Below are 16535 nucleotides of genomic sequence, written 5' to 3'. Positions count from 1 at the left end.
CCCGGCCTCAGCCACTTCCCAGCTGTGTGACCCTGGGCAGGTCACTTGACCCCCATTGCCCACCCTTACCAATCTTCCACCTATGAGACAATACACCGAAGTACAAGGGTTTAAAAAAAAAATCTAAAAAAAAATTAAAAAAAAAAAGCTAGTGGAAATAATCAACAACTTTAGCAAAGTTGCAGGATGCAAAATAAACCCGCATAAATCATCAGTATCTCTATATATTTCCAACACAATTCAGCAGAAAGAGTTAGAAAGAGAAATTCTATTTAAAATCACCTTAGACCAGTGATGGGCAAACTTTTTAAAGAGAGGGCCAAAGGAAAGAAAGTGCGCATCTGTCAGTCTGTTTCTAAGGCAACTCTTTTGAAGTTTCATTGTATTGTATCTTATTCATTCGTCACATTAGGAATAATGCCACTGCCACCAGATAGAACATTTCAGAGGGCCACATCTGGCTCACGGGCTGTAGTTTGCCCACCACTGCCCTAGACAATATAAAATATCTAGGAATCTATTTGCCAAAAGAAACACAGGAATTATATGAACACAACTACTAAACACTTTCCACACAATTAAAACTAGATCTAAATAATTGGAAAAACAATTTCTCATGGATAGTACGGGGTAACATAATAAAAATTAGAATCCTACCCAGATTAATTTACTTATTCAGGGCCGTGCCTATCAAACTACCAAGAAACTTTTTTATAGAATTAGAAAAGGTTATAACAAAGTTCATTTGGAAGAACAAAAGATCAAGACTATCAAGGGAAATAATGAAAAAAATGTGAAGGATGGAGGCCTATCAGTACCAGATCTTAAGTTATGCTATAAAATAGTGATCATCAAAACAATATGATACTGGCTAAGAGATAGAAAGGTAGATCAATGGAATAGACTTGGAGTAAATGACCTCAGCAAGAGAGTATACAATAAACTCGAAGATCCTGGCTTTTGGGACAAGAACAAACTGCTGGGATAATTGGAAAACAGTATGGGAGAGATTAGGTTTAGATCAATATCTCATACCCTATACCAAGATAAATTCAGAATGGGTAAATGACTTAAATATAAAGAGGGAAATTATAAGTAAATTAGGTGAACATAGAATAGTATACTCGTCAGATCTATGGAAAACGAAAGAATTTAAGACCAGCAAGAGATAGAGAATATTGCAAAATGTAAAATGAATAATGTCAATTAATTTAAATTAAAAGGCTTTTGTGTAAACAAAACCAATGCAACCAAAATGAGAAAGGAAGCAATAAATTGGGAAAAAATATTCATAACAAAAACCTCTGACAAAGGTCTAATTTCTCAAATTTATAAGAAGGTAAGCCGATTGTACAAAGAAATCAAGTCATTCCCCAATTGATAATTGGTCAAGGGACATGAATAAAGAAATCAAAACTATCAATAAAAGCATGAAAAAGTGTTCTAAATCTCTCCTAATTAGAGAAATGCAAGTCAAAACAACTCTGATGTACCATCTTCCACCTAGCAGACTGCCAATATGGCAGCAGAGGAAAATAATAAATGTTGGAGGGGATTTGGCAAAATTAGGACACTAACACTGCTGATGAAACTGTGAATTGATCCAACCATTCTGGAAGGCAATTTGGAATTATGGCCAGAGGGCTTTAAATGACTGCCTGCCCTTTTATCCAGCCATACTACTGCTGAGTTTGTACCCAAGAAAGATAATAAGGAAAAATACATTCACAAAAATATTCATAGCCACGCTCTTTGTGGTGGCAAAAAAACTGGAAAATGAGGTGGTGTACATCGATTGGGGAATGACTGAACAAATTGGGGTATCTGCTGGTGATGGAATCCTATTGTGTTGAAAGGAATTATGAACTGAAGGAATTCCATGTGAATTGGAAAGACTTCCAGGAAGTGATGCAGAGAGAAAGGAGCAGAACCAAGAGAACATTGTACACAGAGACTGATACACTGTGGTACAATTGAATGTAATGGACTTCTCTACTAGCAGCAATGCAGTGATCCAGAACAATTCTGAGGGACTTATGAGAAAGAATGCTTTTCACATCTAGAGAAAGAACTAAGGGAGTAGAAACATAGAAGAAAAACATATGATTGATCATGTGGTTCAAGGGAGAGATGATTAGGGTTTTGGCTTTAAAAGATAACTACTGCAAATATGAATAATATGGAAATTGGTTTTGAACAATGATGCATGTATAATCCAGTGAAATTGCTTGTTAGCTCCAGGAGTTGAAAGGAAAAGAATATGAATCTTGGAGACATGGAAAAATATTTTAAATAAATTTAAAAAAATAAAAAGGGATTAAAAGTAAAAAAAAAAAAAAAGAAAAAACCAAAGAACTTTAACCTTAAATAAAAGCACCTAACACCTTAAAAAAACAAAATTGGCCAAATGGAAAATTAGAATTGTCCATGTAAACTATCTTCTTGGAAAAATAACTGATTTGGAAAATAGACTGAAAGAGATATTATTTAAGAATTATGAACTACCTGAAAGTCATGATTAAACAAAAGCCTAGACATTATATTTCAAGAAATTATTTTTTAAAGTACCTTAAATTATTATGTACAGCAGTGATTCCCAAAATGGGTGCTGCAGCGATCCAGGGGGAGATGATGGCCACAAGTGCATTTATCTTTCCTATTAATTGCTATTAAAATTTTTAAAAAATTAATTTCCAGGGAGCTAAGTAATATTTTTTCTGGAAAGGGGGCAGTAGGCCAAAAAAGTTTGGGAACCACTGATGTACATCATAGTATCTACATAACTCTTCTTATGGAATTAACTAAACATGTTTCATTGAATGCAAATTTTATTTTTCAACTAAACCCAACTAAGTTATTAATGTGGAGGGAAGCAGGAACTAATATTTCTACCCAAACCAAAGATAATAGGACCAAAATAGACTTGTCAGAAGAACTGTTGAGAGGGGAAATGAGCTTTATACACATGTGATTATATTAGAGAGTGATCATACTACCACAGAATTGTTTGTTCTTCCTTGGCCATGAGGGCAAAGAGACACAAAGGGAAGACAGTAGAGTATTAAGGCAAGGTTTGACCCAGGCCTTCCTGACTCCAGGCCACTGCACCACCTAGCTCCTTTGTCAAGGTCTACCTCTATTCAATACAGTTCATTGATTCAAAGATTTATGAAGGGCCTATTATGAGAAGCTGGGAATGCAGAGATAAGAACTGAAGTAGTTCCTTCCCTTAAAGGGCTCCCTCCTCAAAGAGAAAACTTGAATGCTAGGAAAGCCAACTAAAAATATCCTTCTCATTGGCTCTACCTATCCAAGGGAAAAGAATGAATACATGGTAGGTAGGATGAAGAAGAAATTCTAGATTCATACCACTTTGAGATGCCACATAGTGAGACGCATATAGGAACTGAGACTGGTTGAGGGAGCAACAAAGTCCCATATTCCATCTTGTGCCAGTTTTATGTTCACTCCAACTCAAATAGTGGAGTGGCAGATGGAATTATTAGTACTACTTAAATTATATTCATTCTCTCTCTCTCTCTCTCNAACAAAGTCCCATATTCCATCTTGTGCCAGTTTTATGTTCACTCCAACTCAAATAGTGGAGTGGCAGATGGAATTATTAGTACTACTTAAATTATATTCACTCTCTCTCTCTCTCTCTCTCTCTCTCTTTCTCTCTCTCATATTATGGAAGTTAAATGTATATAATATAATTTCCTTAGTAGCAATTGATAAATAATAGTTGATTATGGAGTGAATGAACTTGGAGGTACCATAAAGGAGAGGGGTTCTCCCCAAAGTCATGCAACTAGTGAGTAGTAGCACTAATATCTGACTCCTAATCATTTCTCAGCTCTACTTATTTCTCTCTGTATTGACTGTCCCAACACCACCTTCCCACTCCCATTCTAACCTTCTTCTTCCCTGTCCTCAAGGGAATTTGATTGCTTAATGTAATAATTCTGCTGCCCAAAAATCTTTAGTGGCTCTCTGTGATCTCTTTAAGTTATAGTTCATACTCTTCAACATGTATTAAGGTCCTCCATAATCTGGCTCTGAAGTCTTTTTTTCATATTACTTCATTTTTAGATCAGCCATACTGTGTTACTAGCTGTTGCACAAAATCCCCATGCCATTTCCTACCTCAAGGCATTCAAATAAATTGTCTTTCTACCTAGAATGTACTTTGGATCTCTAATTTTCAAATTCCTTTTCTTCCTTTAAGGCCTATCTCTGTTGTTGAATCCGTTAATCAATAGACACTTATTAAGTAAGCACCTCTTATATTCCAGAATGATAAAATCGAAATACGTCCTGATCTCTGAATTCTCACTTGATAGTACTATAGTACTTTTTCTTTGCTTAGATATCCTTAGAGCCCTTTCTCTCCTTTTCTTCATTCATGCCTTATTTTGTATATTTCTTCTTTATGTATATATGATCACCCCTTAAGGGAGGAGCCCTTTGAGGGAAGGGACTATTTCAGTTCTTATCTCTGCATTCCCAGCTTCTCATAATAGGCCCTTCATAAATGTTTGAATCAATGAGTTGTATTAAATAGAAGTAGACCTTGACAAAGGTGCAGTGGCCAGCAGCCAGGAAGACCTGGCCTCAGCCAGGTGTGTGACCCTGGGCAAATCACTTAATCCAGTTTGCCTCAGCTTCTTTACTACAAAATGAGTTGGAGAAGGAAATGGCAATCCACTCTACTCCAAGAAAACCCCAAATGGTGTTGCAAAGAATAGGACACAACTGACCAGCTAATCCTAGAAGGATATAGAGTCCCCGAAGAAATCATGTTTTGTGCTTTTCCTCTCCTTTTTTCTCCCATGTACATTTTAAGTTGATTTCATCCATATAGGGGGCTGTGTTGAAGGAGAAAAAAATTAGGGTTTAGATTGAGGTAGATTATGTAGGAAAAGGAGCAATCTCAGTGTCTATGTCTGGGTTGGTAGAGAAAATGTCAGAAAAATTCATGTGCTGATTCTGTATATAAGGTTGTTTTGCATATGTACCTATATGTGTTTGTGAACATACACACTCACACACTCACAGAGAAACACAAGCACATATATATTATCTACCCCGATGTCTGAACAGCAGGCTGTGGCTTGGTAAATCTGTTCTTTCCTCAGGGCAGGCCAGGGTACAGGGTGGATCTGCTTACTCCTTCTGCTCCATGGGAAGCTTCCTCTTGTTCTTTTTCCTCACTCTCCCCTCCCCCTTCCCCCATTTCTTCCTTTCACTCCCAGAAGTGAGTCCTGCCAGATTTGAGAGGAGTTGTCTTAAATGTGGGGATGTCAGAGGGAAGAAATATTCAAGCCCCAATATAATAATTCTCGTTCAGCATATAGGCAAGTGTACGGCGTAATTGCTTGGCTAAGAAGACTGATTGAATCTGCATTATTGAATTATTAGTATGCATAGGAAGAAAAATAAATAAAAAAGGAAAGGCAAGATTTTTGAACCCTGTGCCTCTTGACTCTTTGCCCTTGTTTCTTCCTCATAGATCCCTACTAACTTACTTCCCATTCCCTAACTTTACTCCCACTTACTGAATTTGGCCATGTTTGGGTTCTCTTTATAGGATATCACTGTGAGCCCTATAATAATCCAGCAGATTTCTTCTTGGATATCATTAATGGAGACTCTTCTGCTGTGCAGTTAAACAGAGAAGAAGGAACTGGTGAAGGTAAGGATGTAGAAAGTGATTGATGAATTTCTGAGATTCTTAGCATTAAATCCATACTAGTTTCCTGAAGTTAAGAAACATGAAGACATTGGGTTGGGTCTTGCTATATAGGTGTTAAATAAGCCGTAAACACCCAATTTTATCATCTCAATTTCAGTAGAGTTCCAGCTGGCTGGTCAGTAAGATATTTGCTACTTATATTGTACCCCATTTGAGATATCAATGACAATATATGCATGGAACATTAGTTTTGGTGATAATTTTTTGTTGTTGTCAGTTAACTTGAGCATAAGGATTTAGGAGTTTCCACATAATTGATATCAAGGACCAATATTAAAATGAGGATTTGAGTTCATCACAAAAAGCGAATAACCAAAAATTATTTGTTAAAACATCCAAAATAGAGTATAAACCTTCACTTCTGGAGCTATAATAACTCTAGCTAGTAAAGTAATGCTGTTAACTTTTTTCAAAGTGTGATTACCTAAGCTCATCAACATTTGAGAGAAGATCGAGTTTAAATATTTTTTGTCAATTAAATATGAACTTTAAAATAATTTCCTTTTGTAAAGTTTTGAAATGAGAATATTAGGGAAACTAATGAGCAATTATTTACATCAGTTGTACTTTTAATAATTCAACTTTGCTTTTTTTCTTTAATCCAAAGCTAAGAAAAATTCAGAACCTGCTCAGCAAGATAAACCCATTATAGATGAATTAGCAGAGGTTTATATTAATTCTACCTACTTCAAGGAAACTAAAGCAGCACTAGATACATTCTCTGTGGGGCATAAAAAGATGAAGACTACTGCTTTCCATGAAATAACGTATAATACCTCCTTTTGTCATCAACTCAAATGGGTGTCCAAACGGTCATTCACAAATTTACTGCGTAGCCCACAGGCCTCCATAGCTCAGGTAAAGTTGCTACATCTTTTCAAACATGGCTGTGATCATAACAGATCTTAAGTAAATTGTGAAGTACTGATTGAGACCGTTCCTACTATAAGACAAAGTTAGGGTCCACATAAAATAAGAAGTATGACTGATAAATTTTATAGATTCTGGTTTTTGTCCTCCTTCCTGATCTCATGCCATTTCTTTCCTTTTCCCTTCTCTTTTTATGTCATTGTCTCAAAGGATGAATCAATATAGTTCAAAATCATTTTTATGCATTATGAAAGCCTAGGAAAGCAGTTCATTGGAATTTTATTTCCTTCAGTGTAGCCTCTGAGGGAAGCACTAGATTCACTCCAGTGACATAATCATCACTCTAAGAGGAAACCTCTTTTTGGATTTGCCTTCACGCCAGCAGATTTTTTTGATTATCTTCATTAATGCTGTTTTTTCTTCTGCAGGATAGTTTTATTTTTAGAAACATTCAAAAATCAAATAGAACCAGCTATGATAAATAGGTTGGGTAGTCAATTGAGAAGATGTTGTTTTCTGTCAGAAACAAATGCATTTATAAAGTGATGACACTAATTGTCTCATGTGGATTAGAAGCAAATTCTCAAAGAAGAATTTTAGAGAATCTTCAGGATGGCACTGCTTTGGGTGTTTCTTATAATTTTTGTGAAAAAATCAGTCTTACTCTTTATCTCCCTTTTAAATACGCCTATAGCTTTATGCCATGAAGAATGTATCTTTAACCTCACTCCTGGAGATTTCATTCCTATGGTACCATTTTACTAAACTGATTGGGCCCATCCAAGAACAGTGATGGCCCTGATTGATATATTACAAACAAAAGTTAAATTTGGATCATCTTGGACTTGCTTATTATAGACGTACCATTATGTTTCCCACACAGTGTCCAGTCATGTTTGAACACAGTCAAAATGAAATTTCTGGATTTGTGATGATTTATATGCAGCTTTTTGAAAGATAGGCACTGGTAGAGGTGGGGTAAGGAGTGGAGCCAAGATGAAAGGAATCATGATAACTAAGTTCCCCTCTTGTACAAACAGATGTAGAAAATGCCCCAAACTGAATACTGATGGAGAAATACATAAAAAGTCATAGTGAGTCATTTGTCCAGCCCACATTGGCCTAGGAAGACTGACCTAGGGAAGTCTGTGGATCCTGGGAAAAGTCAGGTTAGGAGCACTCCAGTGTCCGTGGAGAAATTGTGCACCAGAGTAAAAGGAGGTCCCACACTGAACCCAGATCTATATTGGACCATTGTTATGTAGACAGGTTCAGACTGATAGTTTTTTCCCCCCAACAACTCAGGCCTGGGTTACAGATCCAGGGCAGAGTGAGAAAGGGACTTGCCCACAGCAGTGGCATTCCCAGGTAGGAAGATCCTAGGTGGTTTATGGAGAAAGGAAGGAGTTCAGGAACCAGCAGCAACAGCAGTGTGGCTCAGACCCCAGGCAAAGTAGAGGGTCACTTTGAACATGTAGCCAAGCCTGTAGAGGAATAACCAGGATGGAAATCCCAGACCAGAAATGGGATCAATGCCACTGAGCCAACAGAGCTCTCCAGTAGCAGTCTATTCTTACTCAGACCCAAACCCAGAACTTGTAGAATTCAGACAGCAATCAGATCCTGTCCTGGATTAGACCACTGGGAACACTAAAAGCTTGTAGGTCCCCAGCCTGTCAACATAACTATCCCAAGATGGCAACAGAATTAGCCCAGACTTTCCTTTTGGAAGTACTTTCTTGGTTATCCCTAACCTCAAGTGTGAAATGAGGAAGTAGGCTAGAAGAAAGGGCAAAAACAAAACCCCCTCAAAAACCATTATAGTGACAGTCACTCAAGACACAAACTCAGAAAAAGAAAATGACTCTCAACTTCTTAAAGAAAAATACAACTGAGACACAGACTCAACTAGAATTCTCAGAAGAGTTGAAAGAAGATTTAGAAAAAAAAAGAGTTTAAAATGTTTTTGTAAATGAAATGAGAGAACTTGAGGAAAAAATTAGAACAGAAATGAGAGCTATGGAAAAAAGAAATGGAAAGGAAAATTGCCACAACAGATACAAAATCCTGTTCAAGCAACAAATTCCCTAAAAATTAGAATGGACCAAATAGAAGTCAATGATTCTATGAGGCAACAGTAAATACTAAAATAAAGTCAAAAGGCTGAAAAAAATAAGAAAAAGTAAGAAACCTCATAGGTATCAACAACTAAACAGGAAAATAGACTGAAGAGGAAAAAAATTAAGAATCATTGGACTCTTCAAATTCCATGATCAAAAAGAAGAGCATAGAAATGTTTCAAGAAATTATAAAATTGCCCAGATCTCTTGGAAATGGGGCAAATTAGCAATAAAATACACTTGATACCTCCTGAAAGAAACCCCAAGATAAAAACTTCCAGGAACATCATAGCCAAAAATCCAGAATTTTTTGGTCATAGCAAAAATACTGCATGCATTCAAAAAGAAAGAATTCAAAAATGGAGGAACCATAATGTGTTGTAGTCACATGTGATTTAGCAGCCCCCACATAAAGGAATGAAGGACTTGAATTATAATATTAGAAAAGGGAAAGGGTTTGAGCTTAGAAGCCAAGTATAAGCTATATAACAAAACTAAGTAAAATACTATAGTGGAAAAAATTATACCTTTAGTGTTATAGAAAAGTTCCATGCATTCCCAATAATATTTTAATTTTTTTTCTGATTACATGTAAAAACAATTTTAAAATTAGTTTTTAAATCTCCAATTTCTCTCCATCCCTCCTCTCCATCTTCCCTGAGATGGTAAGTAATTTGATCTGAATCATACATGTGCAGTCCTGTAAACATTTACATATTAGTCATGCTATAGAAGAATACACTTTCCAAAAAAAAAAACATGAAGAAAATAAAGTTAAAAATAGTATGCTTTAATCTGTATTCAGATTCCATCAGTTCTTTCTCTGAAGATATGTAGCATTTCCCATCATTAGTACTTTGGAATCATTAGCTTGGATCATTGTATTGCTGAGAATAGCTAAATCATTCAAATCATCATATAATATTACTATCACTATGTACAACTTTCTCCTGGTTCTGCCCACTTCACTTTGCATCCGTTCATGTAAGTCTTTCCAGGTTTTTGTGAAATAGTACTGATCTCCTTCTCTTATGGCACAATAGTATTACATTACAGTCATATAATACAACTTGTTCAGCCATTTTCTATTAGATGGATACCTTTCAATCTGCTTTTTAGAAGCTCAAAGTCTAATAAGGCCACATGACATTGTCAAATGAGCCTTATAGCCATGAAGGTCTGGGTTCTAGTGCCCCTGCCTTTGACACACTGGCTACATGATTCTGGGCAAGTAAGATGGTAGAATGGTTGCTGATCTACAGTGGTAGAAGAAATATCCATGAGAATTCTGTATGCCAGTGACGCCAGTGACTTGTTCAGGTTCAAACAGCCAGAAAGTATGTGAGGTCAAATTTGAACTCAGATCTTCTGATTATTAGTTTTTAAAAATAGAACAATCTATTCTCTCTCATTTAAAGACATTAAAAATATTTTTGAATGGTTTTTTGAAGTTGTCTAGTACTCTGATTTTATGTGTACAGGGAACTTGAGGATACTTCCTTTACCAATACAGTTTATAGTCTGAGAAAATTGCCTGGGATACAGAATAGTATCTGGGCAAATAAGTTGCCCATTGTTATTGTTTCTCTTCCTGCTTCTGAGATATACTCCATATTACTACACCAAACTTCCAGTTTTTTAATATGTCCCATCATTTCATTACATAAACTCAAGATGTTGTTAAGGTGTACTCTGATTTGAAGAATGCCATAGACATCAGTTTGGTGGGGAAATCCAACATTTTCCTCATGTTTTATAATGACTTGTAATCTAGTGACAAAATAGTTATTTTTAAACTTCAGTTCTTAAATAGATGAGGTATTTGTTTTTGCTTCTAATTGCAACATTCTTTCTTCTTTCTTTTCTATCCTTTTTCTTATGAAGATAATCATCACAGCTTTCCTAGGATTGGTTGTAGGTGGCATTTTCTATGGACTAAAGAATGATCCTACTGGAATTCAGAATAGGTAAGTAACCCAGCTCCAGGATCTCTGGGAAGGAACTGTAATACTTTTCAAGTGTGTAAAGAGCTAAATGTCATCCCTGAGTTGAAGGAAGCTGAGCTAGCAAATTGAATTATGAGAATTGGTGGTCAATTTTCATCAGTTTTCTTGTTGTTGTTTTTTTTTTAACTGCTCCACTTGAATGGACAACTTTTTCTGGTCATTCTATTGGATGATAACTACTATTATTGGGATTCTTGCCCAGTTTCAGGGTAGCATAAAAATACAAAGCTGTATTTATATTAGAAAAAAGCAAGTACAGTGTTCTGCATCATGTTCAAAGCAATTTTGTTTGTTTCTTCTCTGAATGAGAACTCTGGAAGAACTGTTAACAATTACCCTTTTTTAAGCTTTGTTGCCATATGACATGAATAAAACATCATTTCTTGACACTAACACTACTGTGCTCACCTTTTTCAGTGGTACACAAATATCTACTTGTTAGTGTTAGCAAAGCTTTGAGGCTTCCTTATTTCCACTCTGGTGGTTTTGGAAACTACATGAGAGGGTGATTGGGTTGGAGTTCATAGTAGAGGACAGTCAGGTTTGCTGTTCTGTTGTGTACTGCCCTCTATGGTATTGGCTTTCCCACTTTTCTTTGGTCCTCCATTCTCCCTCCTTTTCTGTCTCTATTTGCCTTTTGTTCCCACTCTTCTCTCCTTCCCTTTTCTCTGTTGTTTTTTTTTTCTTCTTCCATATACATCCTCTCCCATTCTGTGAGCATTTTTGGCTTTTATATCCTCTTGCTTTTATTTCTTTTCCTTTATTTTCTACCTCTGGAAGAAAATCAAATTATTTGGATTGCATATGAGTAAGACTTTTCTGTATTATACAATAATGGTTCTCTTATTTGGCAATCATATAACCAATAACCTTAATTTGGAACATAGCTGAGAGCAAAAGCATTTGAGAATCAGTCCCAAAACAGATATCATCCCAGCTGTGTTCAGAAGTGCTTTATTTGGTGGGGTAGTTAGGTGGTTCATTGGTTTGAGTGTCAAGAGGTCCTGGCTTCAGATTTGGGCTCAGACACTTTTTAGTTGTGTGACCCTGGGTAAGTCACTTAACTCCCACTGCCTAGCCTTTTCCATTCTTCTACCTTCAAACCAATACACAGTGTTGATTCTAAGATGGAAGATCAGGATTTAAAAAAAAAAGTAGAGGAATTCTCAGTCATTACTTTTTTTTTCTTATTTAAATATGCTTCTAGGAAGTTTGGCTTTTTGTTTCACATCAGATACTGAGTGGAGAGTTAAGGAATTCTTTAAGAACTCAAGAAAACTTAGTAGTTCATATTTGAAAAACTGTCATTAAGTATTTTTAACATCATTGCATTAAGGTATTCATTATGATGACCCTGAGTCATCAGGAAAGGAAAGCATACTCTGTTTATGAAGGTTGAGGAAGTGCATAGTACATTTAAGCAAGATTTCCATCCAAGATGTTTGAAAATTAAAAATAACTTTTGTTACATGAAGGGGATAAATAAGCCTTGTTACATGGAAAATCTAATCCTATGAAGTATCTCCCAGATATCATCATATATATAGAATGTTACCTTAATCTCAGTTTAAGACTGGGGCTGCTGGGTGTTAGAAATCCACTACAAAGAAAAATACCACCAGATGGGACAATCTGGCTTCTATGGTAGAAATGGCATGTTCTCACCCAGGTTTTGGTTAGTGTTGTTTGATGCTGCACAGATGAGTGGAAGAAGGGGGTGATTAATATTGACCAGAAATCAGATTTATTGTTGTCATCATTTATAAACAAAATCCTATCATTTTATCATAGGGCACGCAATTGACTGCAGGTAACTTTTGAACAATTTCTTCTTTCATAGGGCTGGGGTGCTCTTTTTCCTGACCAACAACCAGTGTTTTAGCAGTGTTTCCGCAGTGGAGCTTTTGGTGGTGGAAAAAAAGCTGTTTATGTAAGTGACCTCTATTCTAGCCTGCATTCAGCCACTAAAGAATTTTCTTAAAGTGTAGCTCTGACCTTGTCATCCCTCCTACTTAATAAACTCCAGTGACTCCCTATTGCCTCCAGGATCAAATACAAAATTCTCTGTCATTCAAAGCCCTTCCTAACCGAAATCCCTTCTGCCTTTTCTGTCTTCTCATATCTTACTCTCTGCCACAGACTCTTCAGTCCAGTGACACCGGCCTCCTTGCTGTCCTATTTAACAAGATATTCTACCTCTTGACTCTGTACATTTTCTATGGCTGTCTCCCTTGCGTGGTACACACAACCTCCTTTTCCCTGCCTACTGGCTTCACTAGCTTTTTTTATGTTTCAACTAAATCCTGTCTTTTATGGCAAACCTTTCTCAATCCCTTTTAAATCCTTCCTTTTAAAATTTTTCTATTTATCTTGTAATATAACTTGTATGTATGTATTTATTTGCATGTTGTCTTCCCCATTGGATCATGAGCTCTTTGTGAGGGCAGAGACAGTCCTTTATCTTTTTTTTGTATCCAGATATCAAATTTATCCCTTTTGTCATTTATATACAAAATCATTTAACAGAAGGAATGTGACTGACTGCAGGTAATTTTGAACAGTTTTTTTTTCCCATAATGCTGCTCCCTGGCCTTTAACACCATGCCTTTCACAATAGTTGCTTAATAAATGTTTGTTTGATTATTTGATATCAAATAGCTCCCATTTTGCTTGGGGGGGGGGTGCCATAATTCTTAGACAAGTTCTGTTATAGGTTCAATGGAAAGGAGCCTGGTTTAGAGTGCATTAGCTGGTCAGATGGCAATGCTAGGAGGTCTGAATGAAATGGACAGTGCAGCTGGTGAAGTCTAATGGACTCTGGATATAGTGGCAGAATGCATGATGAGTTTTAGGGGTTCTCCATCTTACCAGTCAGTGACTCCCTGTTCATCCAACCAGTGTGATTAGTTCCAGTGCTATGTACTTCTCAGAAGGAGGGGAGGTTAGGGTAGGGTACCATCTAGGGCAGTGATGGCGAGGGGTGGGTGATGTGAAAAATGTCCTCAGGTGCCCATGGAGAGGGAGAGGGGAGCAGCCTGTCCCTGCATCCCTCTAGCTTCCTAGGAACAAACTGGTGAACCCTGTGCTGGGGCAGCAGCACACATGCCCACAGAGGTGGCTCAGAGTGTCCTCCCCTGACACATGTGCCATAGGTTTGCCACGGACCAAGGGGCAAAATAGGGATCTTGGGGTCCTTTTGGCAAGGATTAGAATGAGGAGGGGAAGTCAGCATCCAGCCAGAAGGAGAAAAGGAATCTGGTCAGTAAGGTTGGAGGTCCTGCTCCATCAGAGCCTCTGATTGGGGAGGAATGGACTCTGGAGAAAGGAATGATTAATCTCTGAAATAGCCTTGGAGCAGAGGGAAAGTGGAGGAACTCAAATCAGGGATAACCTACTTGCAAGATTTTAGTGACCAGCTCCCTTTAGCTGCTAGTAATCAGCATCTGGCCATCTTAAAGAAAATGTCAGTTTTATTGTTGGTTTATGATAGTTATACAAAATCATGACAATGATAAATTATTATTATATATTATATCACATAAATTTTCTGCTGAAATCAGATAAATTGTTATTAAACTTGACAGGTAAAATAAAAAAGTATAACAACCATAATTATGTTTTTAACTATGTTTTATTGATGCCTTTGATTTTTATGTTACATTAATTTCTGAATATAACTTTCCCTATCAAGATACCTCTTATAACAGATAAAAAACCATGGGCACCCACTTTGTTTTCATAAAATTCCTCATCTCTGCCTCACTTCTCTTTCTTTAAGTGCAACTGGGGCACCGTTTTCTGCATGCAACCTTTTTTGATTCTCTCAAATTGTTAATGTCTCTTTCCAGACTTCCTTGTATTTAAGTATTTTATATAATTCATATTTATACTGTGTATACTTGTCTATGTATTTATTGCCTCCTTCATTATAATATAAGCTTCTTGGGAATATAAGAATTTTTTTATTCCTTTCTCCTTTATTCCATAGCACCTAGCACAGTGCTCAGCACATAATAGGCATTTAATAAATAACCGACTGATAATTGTGTCTTAAAAATACTGATTATGCAGTGCTTATAACTCACAGAAGTTTAGGTAGTGATTTTTCCCCAAGAGGTAGCTTTTTTAAAAAATTATTTTTCATTCTTTAGATTTATATTTTGAAAGAAATTTAGAGGACATCTGAATCAACCCATTTATCTACAAATACTTTAAGATGTGTAACACTTTTATATTTATAAAAATATATTAATATATAATATATGCATATATTTTACATTTATATACAAATAATGCACCCCAACTTCATTGTTCATAGCCACATAGTAAATAAGTAGTAGAACTAGGATTTGAATCCTTGTCTTTCTTTTTAAAAAAATCTTTTATGGCCCATCTTAGAATTAATATTGTGTAATGGTTCCAAGGCAGAAGAGTGGCAAGGGCTTGGCAATGAAGGTTAAGTGACTTGCCGTGGGTCACCCAGCTAAAATAACATGAGGTCAGATTTGAACCCAGGACCTCTAGTCTGGCTCTTAATCCACTGAGTCAACTAGCTGTCCCCTCCTTATCTCTTGACTCCAGGTACTTTGCTTTTTTTCACCAATATCATAATGCCTCTAGGCTATCTGATGACTTTTTTCTTTAGTGCTTTAGGATTTCTTTTCTCTTGTGAACATTGTGAAGTTTACATTTTCCAACAAATATCCACATGTGCATCCTCAAGTACTTTACTCCAAAACACTTAAGCAGAAACACTGATTAGAGTGATTGGCTCTGATAGTAAGGCATGTGCCACTTCTTAGATTTTTCTGTTAGCAGAAAAGAAGTATCTATGCTTTGACATGAACAATTTGGTACCAGTGTTATTCATGGTGGTTTTTTTTCCCCTTGAGGTGTTGTCTTCATTTACTCAGTTGCCATTGTATATATTGTTCTCTTCTCTCTCCTTTCTAGAATTTCTTCTTGGGTAAAAGCTTAATAAAATAGTTTCTCATTTCTTCTAATTTGCTGTTCAAAGTGTGATGTTAAGTTCATGGAACCTTTTAAAAGCTAAATTGTTAAGCTGCCCCTTGTTATATATATGTATATAAATATGTTTACATGTATATAAATAATTGTTTTTATTCCGTTCTTTTTTAGACATGAGTATGTCAGCCGCTACTACAGAGTTTCTTCATATTTATTATTTATTTATCATTTATTTATGTATTATTTAAACTGTCCCTTGTTATTATATCTGTATATAAATAATTGTTTTTATTCTGTTCTTTTTTAGACATGAGTATGTTAGTGGCTACTACAGAGTTTCTTCATATTTTTTCGCGAAGTTGTTATCTGACTTACTCCCTATGAGAATGTTGCCAAGCATCATATTCACTTGTATAACATATTTTATGTTAGGTAAGTAACACAAAGACAAGATTTATCTAAAGCACTTCAGTTTTAGAAGAAACAAAAGGATCTCTACCTGTTGCTTCCCCCCCCCCCAAGTTAGCCACAGTGCTCAGCATATAGTAGGTTCTCAATTGTTGAACTTATTTTTTAATTAAAAAAATTTCTTTATTACATTAAAATTCCCAGGTATCTCCTGCTTCCCCTGCCTTCCCTGTGCTATAAAAGGCATATTTTCACAAAAAGATATATGTTCTATTTATGTAAATATTAAATTTTGATCCTGAAGATAAAAAGTTACTTTTTTTTTTAGCTAACATCCTTTTTTTTTTAACATTTATTAATATACATTTTTAACATGGTTGCCTGATTCATACTCCTCTTATCCCCTTC

At 36.1% G+C, this 16535-nt stretch overlaps 1 protein-coding gene across 1 annotated transcript in view; it reads left to right on the top strand.

The window, feature by feature from the left end:
• Positions 1–16535, top strand: part of ABCG2 (ATP binding cassette subfamily G member 2 (Junior blood group)) — a 105961-nt gene that overhangs the window by 71372 nt on the left and 18054 nt on the right. The window contains exons 8-12 of the mRNA XM_044681513.1: positions 5591–5695; positions 6363–6613; positions 10630–10712; positions 12592–12681; positions 16027–16151. Coding sequence (XP_044537448.1) covers positions 5591–5695; positions 6363–6613; positions 10630–10712; positions 12592–12681; positions 16027–16151 — 654 coding nt within the window. The remainder of the gene's footprint in view (positions 1–5590; positions 5696–6362; positions 6614–10629; positions 10713–12591; positions 12682–16026; positions 16152–16535) is intronic.

This window comes from Gracilinanus agilis, chromosome 6 (genome assembly GCF_016433145.1).
Source record: "Gracilinanus agilis isolate LMUSP501 chromosome 6, AgileGrace, whole genome shotgun sequence".
Lineage (NCBI taxonomy): Eukaryota > Metazoa > Chordata > Mammalia > Didelphimorphia > Didelphidae > Gracilinanus > Gracilinanus agilis.
This window is presented reverse-complemented; position numbering and strand designations above follow the sequence as displayed.